Source organism: Podarcis pityusensis (assembly GCF_964106645.2).
Source record: "Podarcis pityusensis genome assembly, chromosome: 9".
NCBI lineage: Eukaryota > Metazoa > Chordata > Lepidosauria > Squamata > Lacertidae > Podarcis > Podarcis pityusensis.
In genome coordinates, this window is record NC_138034.1 from 40,336,695 (window position 1) to 40,354,660 (window position 17,966).

General features: G+C 40.8%; 1 protein-coding gene across 4 annotated transcripts in view; it reads left to right on the top strand.

Annotated features, from left to right (window-relative positions):
• Positions 1-12,992, top strand: part of SLC10A7 (solute carrier family 10 member 7) — a 128,660-nt gene extending 115,668 nt beyond the window's left edge. For 2 of the 4 annotated variants that reach the window (XM_081022031.1, XM_081022029.1), the window contains 3 exons: positions 6,677-6,822; positions 8,817-9,010; positions 9,317-12,992. In XM_081022031.1, the coding sequence (XP_080878157.1) occupies positions 6,677-6,822; positions 8,817-8,987 (317 nt within the window). In that variant the 3' untranslated portion in view covers positions 8,988-9,010; positions 9,317-12,992. The remainder of the gene's footprint in view (positions 1-6,676; positions 6,823-8,816; positions 9,011-9,316) is intronic. The other 2 variants (XM_081022033.1, XM_081022032.1) reach the window with 1 other exon arrangement.
• The last annotated feature ends 4,974 nt before the right edge of the window (positions 12,993-17,966 follow it).

Consider the following 17,966-nt stretch of genomic DNA (forward strand, 5'->3'; position numbering starts at 1 on the left):
AAACATCATTTCCAAGCTGTGCAAACCCACTGGAAAAAAACAAGGAATAGATCGAACACTTGTATCCTTTTCATTTTTTCATTTACTTTAAAAGAAAACAGCACCAGGAAGTGCTAAACTTTCCCCTCTTTCTACTGCTTTTCCCTTTTATATTGAGCATCCTTTTTGTGGCAATGTGAACATTGTGAACCAGTGACCTGAACCTATTGTTAGTGAGAAACACGCTTAGGACAATGTACATCTTTCCCTTGTTTTCCCCAAGTGTTATGAAGGCCTTGCAGTTAATCTGGGATTCAGAATCATTACTTCTTACAGAGAGTATTTTTAGGCACATGATATTATCAAGTTTCTCATGCAAAAACTTTGAGAAGGAAGATCAGCAAAATAAAAAGAAAAGCTATTTCTTTCACTCTTTCATTTACAGAAAAGCATTTCTTCCCTAACAGAAAAAGAAAACAAAAGAAACTTAACAAGGAAATTTGCTCTCATACAAAAAGCCATGGGGAAGGAAAATGTGATTGTCTTTCAACCAGTAGAAAAAATATATATTTGGGGTGTGTTTGTGTGTGTGTGTAATCACCAGCCTCCTCACTGCCACTGCCCCCTGCAATTTTTTCTGGCCCTCGCAAAATCCTACTGATTTTAATGGTGGTGACAAAAAGAAAACTGAACTTAATAGTAAACACAGTTCTGCTTTAATCAACTTAGTCCAGCCCTAGTGCCTTGATGGCCAGTTTAAAACCCCTCCTCCATTCTCATCAGATTTCACATTTGATGGGCAGAGAGGGGTGAAAACCCTCTTCCTCAGATGATCTGCTCAGACAATGTGAGGCAGAGAGCTGTGTAACTCTGTATGTGAGTCCTCTGTCTTGCACTTGGATTTGTTCTGCATGTGTATGGGGTACTTGTGAGTGCACACAAGAGTGAGTGTGGGCGGCACTCACTTTTAGCCACATCTTCTACTGGCATTCAGCCCCTAGAGGGTTGGCCAAAGGTGAATTGTGCTCTCTGGCAAACAAAAAAGCAAAACAAAAAACCCACCCCTGCTCTGAATCCCAGGCTTCGTGTTCACAGCCTCTGTCTTTCACAAGAGTTCTGTCTCAGGACAGAAACAAACCTTTGGTGAAACTTGGATTTCTTCCAACAATAGTATTCCCCCATGTTGTCTTTTCCCTGTCCACTGTACGTTTAAGGAAACTTGTTTGTTTCCTTGTCATGTTGCACGTTTTCCCCAGTCTCACTCTGCATCAGCCACTAGTGGCAAAACAAAAAATTCAATGTGATGACATCAGGACATGGGAGCCTGATCCTGTTTTCATATACTTCTTTCTCCTAATGTGTAGTTCCAAAGAAAGAGTTTCAGAATTGCTGTTACATTCTGTCATTAAATATTAGGGTAGGAGTATTTTTTTAGCCTTAATGGAAGTGTTTCATGCTCCCCCCCCCCCCCATACTGTTCCAGAGGTGGTTTTCGTGTTGGTGTCTTTCTGTATTGATTTTTGAAATTAAATGTACTGAGGAAATATTTATATTACAGCTTACAAAAGCAAAACTCCTACTTTTGCATAGATCCATCAGGACGTTTGTGGCCTAAATAATCCTAGTTGATTCTGATTTCTCACAAACACTTCAATGAAACATCATCATATAAGGCAGTTTATGTTGCATTGATGGATGGCTACCTTCCAGCCATCAACAAATTCTCTCATTAATACTTACTGATCTATTGATGGGTTTTGATGCAGTCACCCATAAATGTACACTAGTGGCTAGTATTGATGGAAATACACTTAGGGGACTTTGCTGCATTGCTTTTTGAGACACCCCAGATTATAGAGAGATTGTTAATAGCGCCTCTGTAAATGCACATTCCCACAGTTCAACTTTGCCTAGCCGCCTGGGATGAATCATAAGGCAAAGTAGACTCAAATGCCAGTCACATAGACAAATTATTTCGTCTGAGGGTGTTTTCACAGACACACTTCAGTCTGTAACATAACTAAGCTGTAGCATGACCCAGAAAGAGCAGCATGGCTTTTTATCCTCAACCATTGTAGTTAGTGTGGCCATCATTGTGGGATCCACTCTATGGCACTTAGACTAGCCTTCCCCAATCTGGTGCCTGCCAGATACTTTGGATCACAACTCTCATTGGCTAGCATGATCAGTGGTCAGGAATGATGAGGCTGGTTGTCCAGCAACATCTGGAGGGCATCTCATTGGCTACCCCTTCAGGGAAAGGGAATGCAAAAGACTTGTGCTTTTTAGAAGACACTACATTGAACTTCTTCCTTTTCATTCCTCCTCAATTTGACCCCAGTGTTAAGTGCGTGTGAAACAAATTGGTTAGTGCAGCCAAATAACTTCTAATTTTTGTTTGGAGTTCCAGTTTTCTAAAAGGCTTGTGGTTCACTACAATCATGTGTAAGTCTGTATAACCAAGTGACACTTTTTACTGCTATGAAGCCTAGATTGTGCAGGAAAGGGGGAAAAACACTATTCAATAGGTTGTTTTTCTGTGCCCGCAGCAATATTATTTCTAAGTGGGGTAAGGGTCGCAGGCTATTGTACAGCAGGAGGATTTTCCTCCCTCAGTACATCCGTGTTACATGAACACACCTTATATTTTTCTGTAATGCCCAAACTGTAAGTAAAATATCTCTGTGTACATAAATGATTGGACGTGTGAGAGACTTCTAAAATGAATTGTTGGTTTGGATCTGTATAGGGAAAAGAAACCTAAATGCTGGAGTAAGAAAGAGCAACATCTAGCAAATTTGGGGGGATGTGTGACTTCTTTGAAGGATAACCAATATTTCGGTGGTAACAAAGAGAAGTTTTCTCAAATCATAGCAGTTCCAAGCAGCAAGTGACAAATGCTACTCTGAGGAAAGCACAGAGATTCAAGGAGCATAAAATAAACATATTAAAACAGGGGGTGGGAGACCTGAGCTCCCGCTCTTACTTTTTTATCCTTTCCATCCTGGGTATAGGATAAAAGAAAACTCTTGGTTCCTTGTTAAAGAAAAAAAAAGCTCTTACTTGAAGTTCTTGCTTGGCAGATGTCAGTTGAAAGCTCAGCGAAGGAATAGGCTGCAATGTCAAACTCTGTTGGGTAATTTTAGACAAATGTGTCATGTGTGACATGGAAATATGGCGTGCTGTACATTAGTGATTTCCCAAGTGTTTGGATCAGGTAGTAATGTGCTGAGAAAGTGCTCTTTATCTATCCTCGCTGTGTACTTGTACAGCAGAGGGGGAAATGCTTTTGGTAGAAATTACTTTAGTCAGAAAAAAAGAATCCATTTACAATATGTGCCTGCTAACATCTTTCAGACAATGCATTGTATTAAAAAGGCATTTTTGATTAATGTTTTATAAACATTTTTCAGCATGACAGCTTAAAGTCCCTGTAAAATTGTAAATGCGTGCAGAGTGCTCACTTCCATAAAGTCAAATGCCATCTCCTGAAGCTTGCATGGATCCTGTCAACCATGGTGACACAGAATCAGTACCTTGGAGCATTAAAATTTATTTGCTTCATTTCTGTGGTTGCAGTGATAGCGGGATAGAAAGAGAGTCATATTTAAATTTATGTGAAAATACTTTCCTATCCTGCAAGTTTTTAAAAATACTGTGTGTGTGTGTGTGTGTGTGTGTGTGTGTGTAGTGACTGTGAAAATGTGAAGTACAAATGCTGTATTTCAGGGAGGGGGTTGTTTAAATGTAAAAGATTCACAATCATTAAGAGGCAAGAGACTAAGGAAAGTCTGAAGTTACGTGGTACCACCACAGGGGTAGACCCTCCTGCTTGAGTTGACTACTAGTTTGAAGAGTAGCCCTGCTTGCTTTGGGGTTAGCCTGTTATATTGGAGGGGAATTAGGATATTACATATATAGGAAATTTGCTTTTTCATAGAGCTACAGGGGACTAAAGACTTATCAGGGCTGTTCTTAAATACTTTGTGTACTGTGTCTCAATACTTAAGTACTCAGACCCTAGGAGACAGAACAGTGTCTTGTTATGGTAATTAAAATATGGCCTCAGGAAGATTGGGTGGGGCTAAGAGGCAAAATAGGGAAAGACAGGATATCCCTTATGATAATGTAAGAGTAGAAAGCTGTATCTTATTTACTAAGGGATGGAAGGTACTCTTGGAAAATTGTTTCTTTCCATCTTCTCTCTCTCTCTCCATTAGAGGAATTTTGTGCTTCATGACTTGTGATCCTATGTTCTGAAATGCTTTGATCATTCAAGAGACCAGATTGCTCCAGTTTGTTTTTGTGTTTCCTAACCATGAGGGTGTCCTATGGACATAGGAAGTCCCATCCTTGGAGAGTGAGACCTGTATTTGGAGGTCTCCTCCCTATTGTCAGAGAAACTTCCACAGCCCTTTCCCTACCAATATCAGGTTTCCACTGTTGGTAGGACCAAAACATGGGGGATTTGGGTACATGCTGGGTGTGAACCTGAGAAATGGCTCTAACCAAAGGACCCAACACCTCAGTCCCCTTACATGCCCCCAAACAAGGTGGTGAGCTCAGTCCACCCTGGAGACCCTTTGATTTCCCTCCCAGTGTTTTCAGTAGGAGGGAAATAGTTAAGAAAAATCATGGGAGAGGAGTGGAAGAGCTCTCCTCCATTTTGCCAGCAAGAGCCCAGCAGGGTTCTGGATTGGTTGGTCCACTGTCTGTATCACTTCAAGCAATCCGACAAAGCGATATTGCAGACATGCCTTACACAGTAAAGCATCAGGAGATTTCCAGTGATGGGAGAAGGGGAGAAGGCACAAAAGGCCCAGGACTCAAGTCCCCTGGCTCACTCCCTAGCAATGCCCCTGACCTGGGAGTAAAACCCACTGAACATAATAGAACTTCCAAGGAAATGGATAAGAGTTTCAATGCCCTAGTGTGGAAACAGTCTTGGTTTCATCCCCCTGCTGATTTCACTTGCAGAAATTGGCAGGATGGGTGGAAGGATGGGAGGGTAGCAGCAAAGTTCCTTGCAGGATCCTGAATTTTTGTTCTCATTTGTTTCCTCCGGGTCCATGAACACAGGAACAAAATTGTTAGCACTTGTTTTCCATTTCTTACAAATCAGGTTTGAATAATAATTTCAAATGTTTCCCCTTTAAAAAAAAACCACAGTGAAAGCAGCCGTCAAACACGGGAACTGGTGCATCTATGGGAAGACTAATGTAACAATGTGAACCATTTTTCTGAAATTCACTTTTTAAAAAGCTATGCTTAACTTTTTGAACATTTTAGAAAAGTAGCTGGATTTGCTATGTTTTAAAATATATATATTTGTGTGTGCCAAGATGCTGCACAACTTTATACTAAAGAGATCTAATGTTGGTGTTCCTATCGTATTCCATTACATCAGAACTTATGTACTATAAGTGATGAAAGAAACTGGAGTGGACAGATGAAAATAAAGATAACCAAATCCTTTTAAGCATAGCACCTTTTGTTCTTTGCTACCCATCTTAAAGATTTTAATTTCTCAGCAGTGCTTTGCTATTTTTGTTATAGTGGCACCTGCTCCTGTCACTGTCGTTTGAATCACTGCTCCTGTTCCATAGTTACATTAACAAACGCTGTGGACTGAAATATCCAAGAGTGGCCTGGGATTTACAATAGGCTTTGTTTCCATGTTTGTAATGTTGTTCAAAGAATTCAGCATCCCTTCTCAGACAAAAGACCAAAAATCAAATACGCGTGCACATCCTCATGTAGTTTTCTTTTCTTCATTCAAAACTTTGTAGGATTTAATGGCACTACATTGGGCTTGATTTCCAAAAGGGTTTGGGGCCACAATCCTTTACCCACATACCCAGGAGTAAGCCCTATTCAACTCTATGGGACTTGCCTCTTGAGTAGACATTGTGCTGTTGTAACTGTGTAATGTTTGTTTGCTTGTTTGTTGCTTGCTTGCTTGCTTGCTTGCTTTCTAACATTCCTGTAACTGTATTACACACACACACACACACACACACGCTTTCTAACATTCCGGGAAAACTTTATAGCAATAATATGTAACCTGGAGGCCTCTTATAGACCCAACCACCCCAATTCAAGGCACTGCTAGGTAAACAGTCAGTCATTCCTTTTGATGCATCAGTTGTCCGAAATGTCCTGGCCAAAGCGGTAAGGATTCCTTTTCCATTCCGAGGTGCAAATGTTCCCCTTTCACTGCAAAGAGAACATATTTGTTTGTGGGAAAGAGAGTAGGCTCAGCGACAGTGAGGAATATCATAAATGGGGGAGAAGGTAAGCAATTTGGCATTGAGATAAAGGAAAGCAAGAGGGTGGGGGAATCTAGGTCACCCCCCAATATTTTGTACAGTTGGCCTCTAGCAGGTTAGAAATTTGCATTCAGCCTCTGGCTGAGAGAATGCTGCTTTCAAACGGAGGGGAGATTTGTTCTTGGAGTCTCTCCAGCATTCTGTCTCGTTCCTTTTTGCCAAAAGGAAAAGGGGATTTTCTTCACTGCAGAATTAGTTTTTCTGCCTCCTACTACATCTGTGTCTTCTTGAACTATCTTTTTTCGTTTGTTTTCTTTTTTGAAATCTTAGTGAAATGTTACAAAAAGTATAATGCTTTCCTGTGATCCCCGACAAAGAAAATACATCAGTCAAAGCAGTCCTAAATTTAGCTGTCTTTCTGTCCACAGGAATACCAATGCTGAAGATAGTATTTGAAGGCTACGAACACCTATCCTTAATCTCAGTCCCTTTACTTATCTATCACCCGGCTCAGATTCTCCTTGGTAGCGTGTTGGTACCAACAATAAAGTCTTGGATGATTTCTAGACAAAAGGTAAGGAATTGTGGCCAGAAGCATAGTTCATTACGATAGATCTAGGGGGAGAGAGAGATAGGATTAGAGAACTGTTGTGTCCATTGCTGTTCAGGTGCTGGCAGAGCCACTCCATGATCATACCAATCTGCAGGCAAGGAGATTAGGCTGGGCTGAATGTGTGCTTTGTGTGGACTTCTGGCAATTATTTTGCATGGAAAAAGCACATCAGTAAATAGGACCTGCAGGCATACCCAGAGATGCTCATTGCATCTGAAGCACCGTACCACGTTTTGTCCTTGTACAATGCTTTGGTGAGGTTCTCTGCACAATAAAGTATCTGTTCTTCTTCTGCCTAGGTATCATAAATATTGAAGGGAAAGCATTTTAAAAAATCCCAAAGACAGGAAATTGTGACTCTTTCATCCATGCATGTGTGCCTAGTAAAGTCTTAAAAGGCCCAGTGGGTGGTTTTATTTCCCCCAAATCTAGTAGGGCATTTGCCTTTTTCCTCCAAAATGCATCCAAAGTCAGGTCTCTCTTTTGTAGTTTTAATTAATCAGGCGGCAGATTTATTTTGATCATTTGTCATTTTGCCATACCACTGTTCTTCTTCTGGTCTTGTAGGTTATTTTTCCAAGAATATTATTCTAATTACATGACAATATTATTATTTTTGTAAATCAGGGAAGTTCATTCTTGGTTCAGTAGCAATAATTACAATAGATTTTGATGTTGTGCCTGGATAATGGTCTCCTGCTTTGAAAGTAAACATGTCAACTACACCTTGATGTTTATTTTCTATCAACTCCTTGGCTTCACTTTGGCATTTCTTTCCTGGTGGAAAACTGTTATCCAGTCATTGTACTCAGCTCTACAGTGACATCCTTCCTTAATTACGATACCAACATGTGATTTCTTCATGAAGTAGAATTTAAATATTTAGAGGTTCGTCGACAAGAGGGCGTTTCTATTCCGGCAAGTAGTACTGTAGAAGCCTCCACACACCAAAGATCTCATTTTCCCAAACAATGTTGCAAATATATGTTTCTTCATTCGTAATGTATTGAATACAATTAACCCTAATTCTCAAATTTAAGAAACACACTTTATGAGAGCATTGTGGTCTGTGTTCCATCTGTTTTGGTAATGCTTTCTCAATAGCCTGTCTGACTGTTTTTTAAAGATGTTTAAATATAAGACGAATACCTATATCATGGTTCACAAGCTGTTGGGAACTTTTCACCACACAGTAATGAGTTTTAACATCAAAGGAACCTGACAGCAACACTCACGTTACATATATGTGCACATAATTTACATGAGTGCAATTTCTCATATGATTTTTTTTTAAAAAAAAGAAAACAGACCAACAAACACTGTAATTAGGCCTGAAACTGGGTCAACCAAATATGGAGAGCTAATGAGACCTTTCAGTACTGTCAGAACTACTACGGTACCAGATCTCACTACTATAAAGCCAACAGGAGTCTTCTCGCAAGGCATTTGACAGTGCCAGAGGCTTCTTCAAGAAAGGGGCAGCAAAGCAATGCAACACACAGTTAAACCATGGAATTCACTCCGATAAGAGGCAGTGAGGGCTCCCAACTTTGGAAAAGGATTCATGGAGGAGAAGGCTTATCAGTGGCTACTAGCCATGATGGCTGTGCTCGTGACTCCATGGTCATAGGCAGTAATGCTTCTGAATACCGGCTGCTGGAAGCCACAAGAAGGTAGAGTGCTCTTGTGCTCAGGTCCTGCTTGCAGGTTTTCCACAGGCATCTGGATGGCCACTGTGAGAACAGAATGCTGGACCAGATGTCATTCTGGCAGGCTCTTCTTAAGTTCTTACTCTCTTCTTTTCTAAGTGTCCAGGGAGGAACTTTCTTCCCGGTGCCACCCTGTGGCCTGCCTTGGATGCCCAGTGCTGCCATCTTTCTCCTCTAGGAAATGCAATGGTGCCACTCTAAACTTTTCTTAACAGGAAAGGATAACCTAGGATTTTTTTCTCCCAGGAAATCTGCAACAGATGGCTTCTTAAAAGTTACCAACCTTCATCGTTCGCATTTTATCAGATGTGTGATTCCAGTTCCCTGTCTTTAGGAATTGCCAGGAGTGAGAGAGGAGTAGGGTATGCTGCCAGTCAGTGTCAGAGAAATAAGAAAGTGTCATGTCTCCAGGTGTGAGGGAGAGAGAAAAGGAAGAAACGGTATGTTATAGCCCATCCTGAGGTGACTTGTAGAAAAAAGCTAAAAGTCTTTTTGATCCTTGCTAATCCCAGAAGAAAGAATTCTTGCATAAGGTGGAGGAGAAGAAAACTAGCAAGATAGTGGGGGAACACCCCTTGTAATTTAGCAGCACAAGACACTCAGGGAAGAGTTGGCCAGAGACACCAGCATCTCCCTCCTGCTGTAGGAAACCTATCGCCAATTTATTTCAAGTACATTGGGTTGTTTAACTTTGCTGCTGCTTCTTTCAATGCAAACAAACTGATGCTGTGTTTTACTGCTTGCAGGCACTGAAATTAACAAAGCAGCCCAAGATGCCAGTGAAAGTTTAACAGTGGAAGAGATCCAATGAATGTATATATGTACTATTTTGTACATACACAGAGACAATTCAGAAGATGGGCATATGTGAATGTTGCTTCGGCATTTATTTTATTTTTATAGATACTTATATATACATATATATATTTAAAATACCTACTGAAGTGCCTTAAAATATATTTGACAAAAGCATTGATTCCAAAATCACATGGCTGCTTGGTGTAAGAGGTTGCACTAAAGTTTGGGGTCATTTGAATCCCCCCCCCCTTATTGAGTGAACAGTTCAGACAATGAGAGACTGGAGCTTCCATCCTCACACCTTCTCAGAGGAATTGGGCACAAGCCGCCAAGTGTTTCTTACTCTCACGTAAGCTCCACTGAACTGAATGAAGTCAGAAGGAGAGCCGTGCTCTGCAGATTCTACTCACCATTCACGTGCATATATTCTAATCCCAGGCCAAAACAAACCAGGGGCAAGGAACACTCTTCTGGCTGACAACAGGAAAGCAGTTTCTGAAGTTCTAGTCAAGATTAACTTGAATTTCTGTGTGATTCCGTAACCCTCCCTGCTCCTATGATTATGACATGCCTTTTTCTTCTAAGTTTGTGTACACTCAGCATGGGGCCATCCATTGGAGAGAAACGGAGAAGCATAAATTATTTGCATTTGTTGACACAGTTGTCTAGACATTCCTTCAAAGCTAATGGTTTCTCAAGGCAATTCTCTGCATTCCATTTTTATGATTTTATGGCATTGTATATCTTAAATGCATCGTGAGCATCTTCAAAGAGAAGGCCCGGTGCTTACGGTTGTAAGGGAAGATGTGTGATCTACAAGTGCAGCTAGGAGGGTTTTTATTAGTAACATTAGTATTATTGGTGTTAACCCAAACTGAGCTAAAAGATCCCCCCTCTTTTCCCCAAATTCAGTACACCATACCCCACAGCGACAGAAGAATATCCGATGCTAATATTCTCTTTACTGTCGCTTGCAGAGTGGTGTTCTTTGCAGCAAACACAAGCTAGTGAAAATGAAAACCGAATTCTGTAATTAGATATTTCCCACAGAAAGCATATATTTGTGTACTCTTTAAATGTTTGAAAGCACTGGTATAAAAGGAGGGATATTTCTGGCCAATTTGGCTGCTGTAGCCTAAGTGAATTTTTTTAAAGATTAAATATGTTGAGTTTTCTTTATAAAAAGAGTCCAGTATACTAATGATATACACTTACCTGGGAGTAAGTCCTTCATTGGAATTTACTTCCATTCCTCATAGAAATTTACATAGGATTGCATTGCTAGTAAGCAGTGTACCTCATTCATGTCAGTTGCCTTTAGGCTAAGGCAGGCTTCCTCAACCTCGGCCCTCCAGATGTTTTGAGACTACAATTCCCATCATCCCTGACCACTGGTCCTGCTAGCTAGGGATCATGGGAGTTGTAGGCCAAAAACATCTGGAGGGTCGAGGTTGAGGAAGCCTGGGCTAAGAGGTAGTCAACCTTTTTATACCTACCACCCACTAATGCATCTTTCTCGATGGTAAAATTTCCTTACCGCCCCCCAGTGCTCGATGGAAGGAGGATTCAGCTTGTGCAGTAGAACCCCCAGCTGTCCACCTAGAGTCCTGAAACGCCCACTAGTGGACGGCAGGGATCAGGTTGACAACCCCTGGGCTAAGCAGTGATCTGAGAGGCAGATAATGCCATTACCCTTGTGAGCTTGGTAATCATGTGGCCCCATCCAGGAGATCCTTATGGACCTGGTAGCTTGCACCGCAACCCTGTCCACAAGGTCTTCCTGTTCATAGCCCATTCCACTGAAGTATGTGAAGAAGCCTGCTTGTGCAAGAATGTATGTGTACATTCAACCGCATATGGAATTGTGGGAATGATAATGTTGACTTTGACCTCTGTACATCACAATGGAAAGAAAGGGCAGGTTCTTAGGGAATGTCATTCAGTTTCAATATTATTGACCTGGCTTGTGCAACAATGTGAGCCAAACTGGCTTAGCAAGAACATGCAACCATGTGGGCTCCCATAGAGGAGCTCACAGGTACTTTTTGATCCTCCTTAGTCCTCGTTACTGCTGTGCCTACCTAAGCCAAGGTTTGGCTTTGTGTGTTGTCTGAACCAGGACTCATGGTTTCGCTCTTCCCCTCATTAACTATAATCTGCCGTTTGGCTTACCATGTTGTGCGAAGCTTATTAACTGCACACACAAACTGTTTGAAATACATTCCTCTCCCTATACCCCAAGACTTGATAATGCATTATTCATCTTGGGATTAACAGTCCTGCCCAGATAATTGTATTTGGTGCCAAGCTGAGTTGCCTTATTATGTTGTCAACAATCTATATCAATCTGTATAAAATGACTTCCTTGTTGCTTAGGTCAAAATGTGTTTATTGATAGGCCACTTTTCTGAAATGAAGTTACCACTTCTGAATGACAGCGGTGCAAAAGATCTAAGTGCCCATTAATAAGAATTAAGGTCAGTGAAATTGAGCATAGAAGCTACTGCATTTTGCCAAGTAGATAGCCTCAATCATGTTTATTTGCATATGGGTCAGAATTATAAAATGGTAACATATCAGGTGTGTTTCTAAGAAGACAGCCTGTAGAGGTACTCCCCAAACTCATCACAAGCTAGATTCTCAGTTAAGTGGATCAGATATATGTATTTTTACACACAAATCACAAATTCACTTCGTATACATCTTGATTCAGTTGTCTAAAAATACAGGGAGCCAAAACGCCAGGAAAAAAAAAGATAACATGTTTTTCTTTTTGTTTTGACAAATCCTTTCTGGGGCCTCCAAAATACAGGTTATCTTAAGTCCACAATCTTGGCCATAAGCTGAGGAAGAAAATGAGACCCATGAGTTTTGTGGCTGACTGTTCCAAAACTGGATGCAATATCGTGTGAATTTCTCTTGTGAGCAAGCCCCATGAAAATGAGGAGATGCACCACAGTGCAAGGTTTGCTCTTATGCAAATCCAATTCATTTTGATGCCTCTTGCAAATGAAGTATTCCTGGCTGTTTCTTCCACCACTGTTAAACTCACAGCCAACTAACTCTTCTGTCTTATCATTTGAGTCATGTCTGCTCTTAAACAGTCGCTACACTGCTACTCATCCAACAGATCTACCTCAAATTACTACAGTATCATCAGTTCATGACTTTTAACTATGAAAATTTGTCATGGCAATTTCATTGATATTACACTGTATTTAAGGCTTCCAGGGAAAGGCACTTCTGGCTATAATTGTTTATGGCTTTGAACAGCCTAAATGGTGTTATGTTTCTTCCTCATTTTACACAAGTGAATGTTGGGTGGATTGTTCTTAAAGGAACATAAAGCAAAACTGAATTACATCCTTTAAGTCCATACTTAGTAGAACTTAATTATTCATATCCAAAATGTTACATTATGTTTAAAGACTGTTAAGATGTTCATTTCATGCCTTCAGTTACAAGAGGAGCTCATTGGGTGTTAGTTTGGAAAGAGGCAAACGGATAGGTCTGCAGTTTATTTTTGTAACTTGGGTTCTTTTTTCTGCCTGGGTAAAGCTTTTGGTTTGTTTCTTTTTAAAGTCTATATGAACACTTTTTAAAAATAAAAATATCTGATAAAAATGTTTCTCTCTCTTTTTGTGGATGACATCGAAAAGAGTCAAGCAGGAGATGTAACTGCATGGACCTCTTGTTGTCTGACCTCTTATTCAGATTTGCTGGGGTGTTTGCAGTGTACAGTGGTACCTCGGGTTACATACGCTTCAGGTTAAATATGCTTCAGGTTACAGACTCCGCTAACCCAGAAATAGTGCTTCAGGTTAAGAACTTTGCTTCAGGATGAGAACAGAAATCGTGCTCCAGCAGCATGGCGGCAGCAGGAGGCCCCATTAGCTAAAGTGGTGCTTCAGGTTAAGAACAGTTTCAGGTTAAGAATGGACCTCCGGAACGAATTAAGTACTTAACCCAAGGTACCACTGTACAGATCTTGCAGCAGGGTTTGGCTCACTTGTTGATTTCTTCCATTCTCTACTTTGAGTTGAACATTGTTGGATACATTATTGTTGCCTCTGACTCTGTTTATTTATAAAAGCATTTCTATACCACTGTATCATAAAATATCAAGACAGTGCAACCTACAAAACATTTAAAAAATAAATAAATAAAATACGGTTAACCATTCAAGCAACTGGCTAACAAAAAACAAATAGCTGCAAAGGGTTTTCAGCACAAAAAAAAGTCTTCAAGAGACACCTGAAAGTCAAAAGAGAGGCTGCCCTGTCCTGGTTTCTTATCCATAACTGACTTCTGATTTCTGCTCAATGATTGAAACTAAGACCTTCACGTCGAATCTGACTATGGACTAAAACAAACTTATTTCTACTCATAAACTCTTATCTCTAATTCTATAACAAATTATTGTATTATACATATCCTTGTGAGTTTGAGTTTGTAATCTCTGTTTGAGTTTGCAACTTCTTATTAAGGCAAGTTGGGCCTCTGTAACACAGGAGGCAAGTAACAGCACTCCTCTGGATGGCTTCCTAAAACTACAACACCACAAAATTCCAAACAAGGTAAGTAAGAGAGTATAGTCGCTGGACTTTGATATGCAAGTAAAATAATTCAATTTACGTAGCCTTGCTCAGCTGTTTGGTACTCACAGCTCCCAAATATGTAAAAGTGGGGAGGAAGCTACTTCCAGCACCAGGCCAATTGGCGGACCAACTGTCTGACCTGAAGGCTTGCAACATCAGTCCTGCCATGTGGAAATCCCTTGCAGACAACCGCCGTGACCAGAGGAGGAATGACCACTGGGAGGAGCCCAGAGAGAAGCAGTGTCACAGTGCATCTGCAGCAGCACAACTGGACGCCTTCATTGGTCGCAGCTGCAACAAAGCAAGCCTTTCCCGCATCAGTCTCTACAGCCACAGAAGGCGCTACAACCATCCAACAGCTTGACCTCACCCCAAAGGCGCACTCCTCCATTGTCTCCCTAGAGTCTGGATGCCAACTAATAATGCTTTTGCGACCCCCCATAATAGTAACTTTATCAGGGTGATTAGCCAAATTCATGGAGAATGTCTCTCTGCGCCTATTAGTCATGCTAGATTCACGAAAATTCTGCATGTTGGTGAAGAAGCCCGTAATGCCAGTTGCTGGCGTGAGAGGAGTGGTCATGCTGCCATGCCTAATAGACTTATTTACATATCCTTAGATTTCTGATTTTGGCCCAGGCAATTTTTTTCTATTACACCCCTCTGCTAACACTTTTAAGGTAAAATTTTGTTGGAAAAGGGAGCTTGACTGTCTTTGCTTTTGTAAAAGAACTGCTACTGAAAACGTCTGCTAATAACAAAGGCTCTCCCTAGCATTGCTGCTTCAACAGTCTGGAAAATGATCTGCTCCCCGCAGCGGGTTGTCTTTCTCAAAGGGGTGCCTTTTTCTCTCTCCCCTCCTTGACTTCCTTTCTGTTGAGAAAATGGAGCAATTGATGCTTCAAAAGGGAATTCCGCACTTGGCAATCAGCTCCCACTTGCAGGATGTCTTTGTCAACGGCAGCTTGAATATATTTTCCTCTCATTTCTCTCTGTTGTGGCAGTGGCAGACACAATTCCTTTCAGATCAGAAGCCTACTGCCTACCTGGGACAGACTTATGAAAGGCATCTTCCCATGAGCCAATCGGATCCTTGCCGTGGAACTGAGGATCTTGTTGGCTGCGTTGGGAGTTTTCCACTGAAGCAGATCTGCAGGTCCTGCTGCTGAACATCATTCCATACAGAGGAAGACTTACTTCCTGGTGGCCCACAATAAACGCCTCTCACCTTCAACTTAAACTATTGTCTGTCTTTCCCCAAGGGCTGCTTCACATACTGCAGACTTTTTGACTTGAGTCCCATTATGTGAAAACTCTGGCTGTACTAAAATCTTGATTATTCCCATAATGTAGATCCAAACTAGCCATGTCAGATAGTGCTTCTCTGACCCTGTTATCACAGTTGTCACCATCAGCAATTCCATAGACAACGTTAAGGTTTCTCCTGGACCCCAACTTTCCACGTGTGTCCAGATCATGCATACATGCACCAGGAGAGAGGATGAATCACATGGTGTCTTTCCCCCAAGATTTCCAGTAAGTATACTTCCTATTTTCCATCAATTAAAGCAAATTGCAGGAGAAGTCTGAAATTTCGTGATGGGGATACTTGCACTGAATTGCTGTTAACTCTTGAATAACATGGCTCTCTCCAGTTGTCCTCAAACTGCAGTGTTGCTGTAATTCACAGATCTTTGTTACTGACATCAATAGACCCCCATAACATTGGGATTAATAATGAAAAATTTTATATCTTAAAAGGGATACATTATACAGGAATGTCGCCCACTAATAAGTTAAACGAACTTAGATTTAAGAGTAATATCCAATCTTTTCTGCCCACACAAAAATAAGACACAGGTGGCAGATAATACGTTTCCCTCAAAAAAAAATTACGATCTAATTTTAAAAATAAATTTCCTTATAGTATGGTTCACCATTTGACACATTACTCGGCAAACCTGCATTTTCACAAGGAATGAATAAAAATGGAAAGCCCCTAAATCTAATTGGCTACTGATGCCAAATAAATTTCAACCCACAATTTGGCTTATTTTCATAAAATTGGCAAATTCTGCAATTTTTGTGCCTTTCCATGAGTTTAAAGTTGCAATTTATTTTTGTTCCAAAACAGCAAGAGGGTATTTAGACTTGTTGCAGGTCTTAATGTGTGCTGGTTTGCTCTACTGTATTGTTTTTAAGATTGCTTTTAACACATTATAATCCTGGTGTTAAAACCTTGGGATGAGCTGGCAACTGAGAAAAAGAATAGCATTGTCACATAAAATATCCAGGACTCTGCCAGTGAGGAGGAGCACTTTCCTATCCTGTGGGCTGAGGCTGTTGGGATCCAAGGACAAGTCTTGCCGATTCTTAGCTTCAGGGGGTTATTGTCTCATGTACAAAGTGTTTGCTCAGAACTTGGAAGCTGCCATCTTACACCCTGAAGGAAACAAGATTTTATAATTGACAATAATTCATTTGGATGTTATGATAATCAGAAAACAAACAAGAAGATTCCTTTGTAAACTGAGAGGTTGTTCATCTGGGATGCTTTGAAAGGAACGCACATATGCTCAGTGAGAGTAAAATGTACCAATAACTGACTCTGTTCCATAGAGACTATTCCAGTGTCAAACACAGCAACTTTTTAGCAGTTCGGATTTGCCGGAGAACTATTTTGAGTGGTGTACTAGTGAAGGAACAGCAAGTTTCCTGTGGCTCTCAGCTTTGATTTTAAAGTTTCTAGCCATTATGGCTGCAAAGCTAGACTTGACACCGTATAGGCAATGCTTGGTGGATCTCAGAAGCCTGAGGTGTGACTGAATACGATTCCCAACAAATGAGGGCGTATGAGTCCTTGCAAAAGTGGACTCGAATATGCCACATTCTGTAAACCTGTGTGATTTGCATAATTGCAATAAAGTGTAGGCACAGAATCTGGTTTTGTGGTTGAAAAGCTGCAATTTCTTGTCTGTGGAAAATGTGGTGCCCCCACTGATCTTAGTGGTAAGCACTTCTGGAAAATTAAGAAACTATCTTAAAATGGCTGCTGGGGGAAGACATGGCTAGCCCAAAATGGCTTGCTTGAGGCAAGGGGCGGGACAGGGAGAGAACCGGCTAGTCACAAAGCAAAAGTAAGTTGCCCAACAAACCAAGTACAAGGCAGAGGTTGAGACTGAGTCCTGAACCATATATTTAACCTTACAAAGCCCAACAAAATAAGCAGGGGTTTTTTCAAGGCTAGCTGATGAGGTTCGAAAAAAAGAAACACGGACAAGTCCAAGAAACTGACTACAAGACAGGTTGGGTCTGGGTCCCATATTTAACCCGCATATTTGACTGCATATAGCAGAACAAAATCCCCATTTCACAGAATGGAAGCCAATTAATTTATCCAGATTACATCTGAATGGTTTATGTGACTGACTGTTGATATTTGTGGTTTAAATTCTGTTTTACTGTGTGCTGCCATGAGATCACATTCAAGAGGAAAGATGCGCTAAAAATGCCTTAAAATATTATTTTCTCTAAAATTAATTTATTCTTCAATATTAATAGGAATATCACCTGCAAACCAATTCTCCCAATTCATTTTTCATCAACTCTCAATACGCTCATTTCAGGATGCTCCCCATGGCCTGTCCCTCAGCAGCCTGGCTCTGCATTCACCTCAAGAGTTTTTCTAAAGCTGGGCTGTTTCCTTCAAAATCAGATGTGATGATGTTTCTTGCTTAACCAAAGAGAAGGATTTGGGGGCTTGGCATAGAAAATCTCTGATTCTGTGTACATGATAGGCCCTCACATGCATGTAACTATCCATGTTGGGTGTAACGGTCACCCAGTGGCAAACACGTACATGTGATTTAGGAGCTGTGTATTCATTTTAGATCAAACATTGAACTAAATTTATACTTGTTCTGAAACAAATGCCAGAAGGAACTACTGGGTACATGTATTGTTTCTCACCTTTTCTTTGCATTGGGAGAACCCTACGATT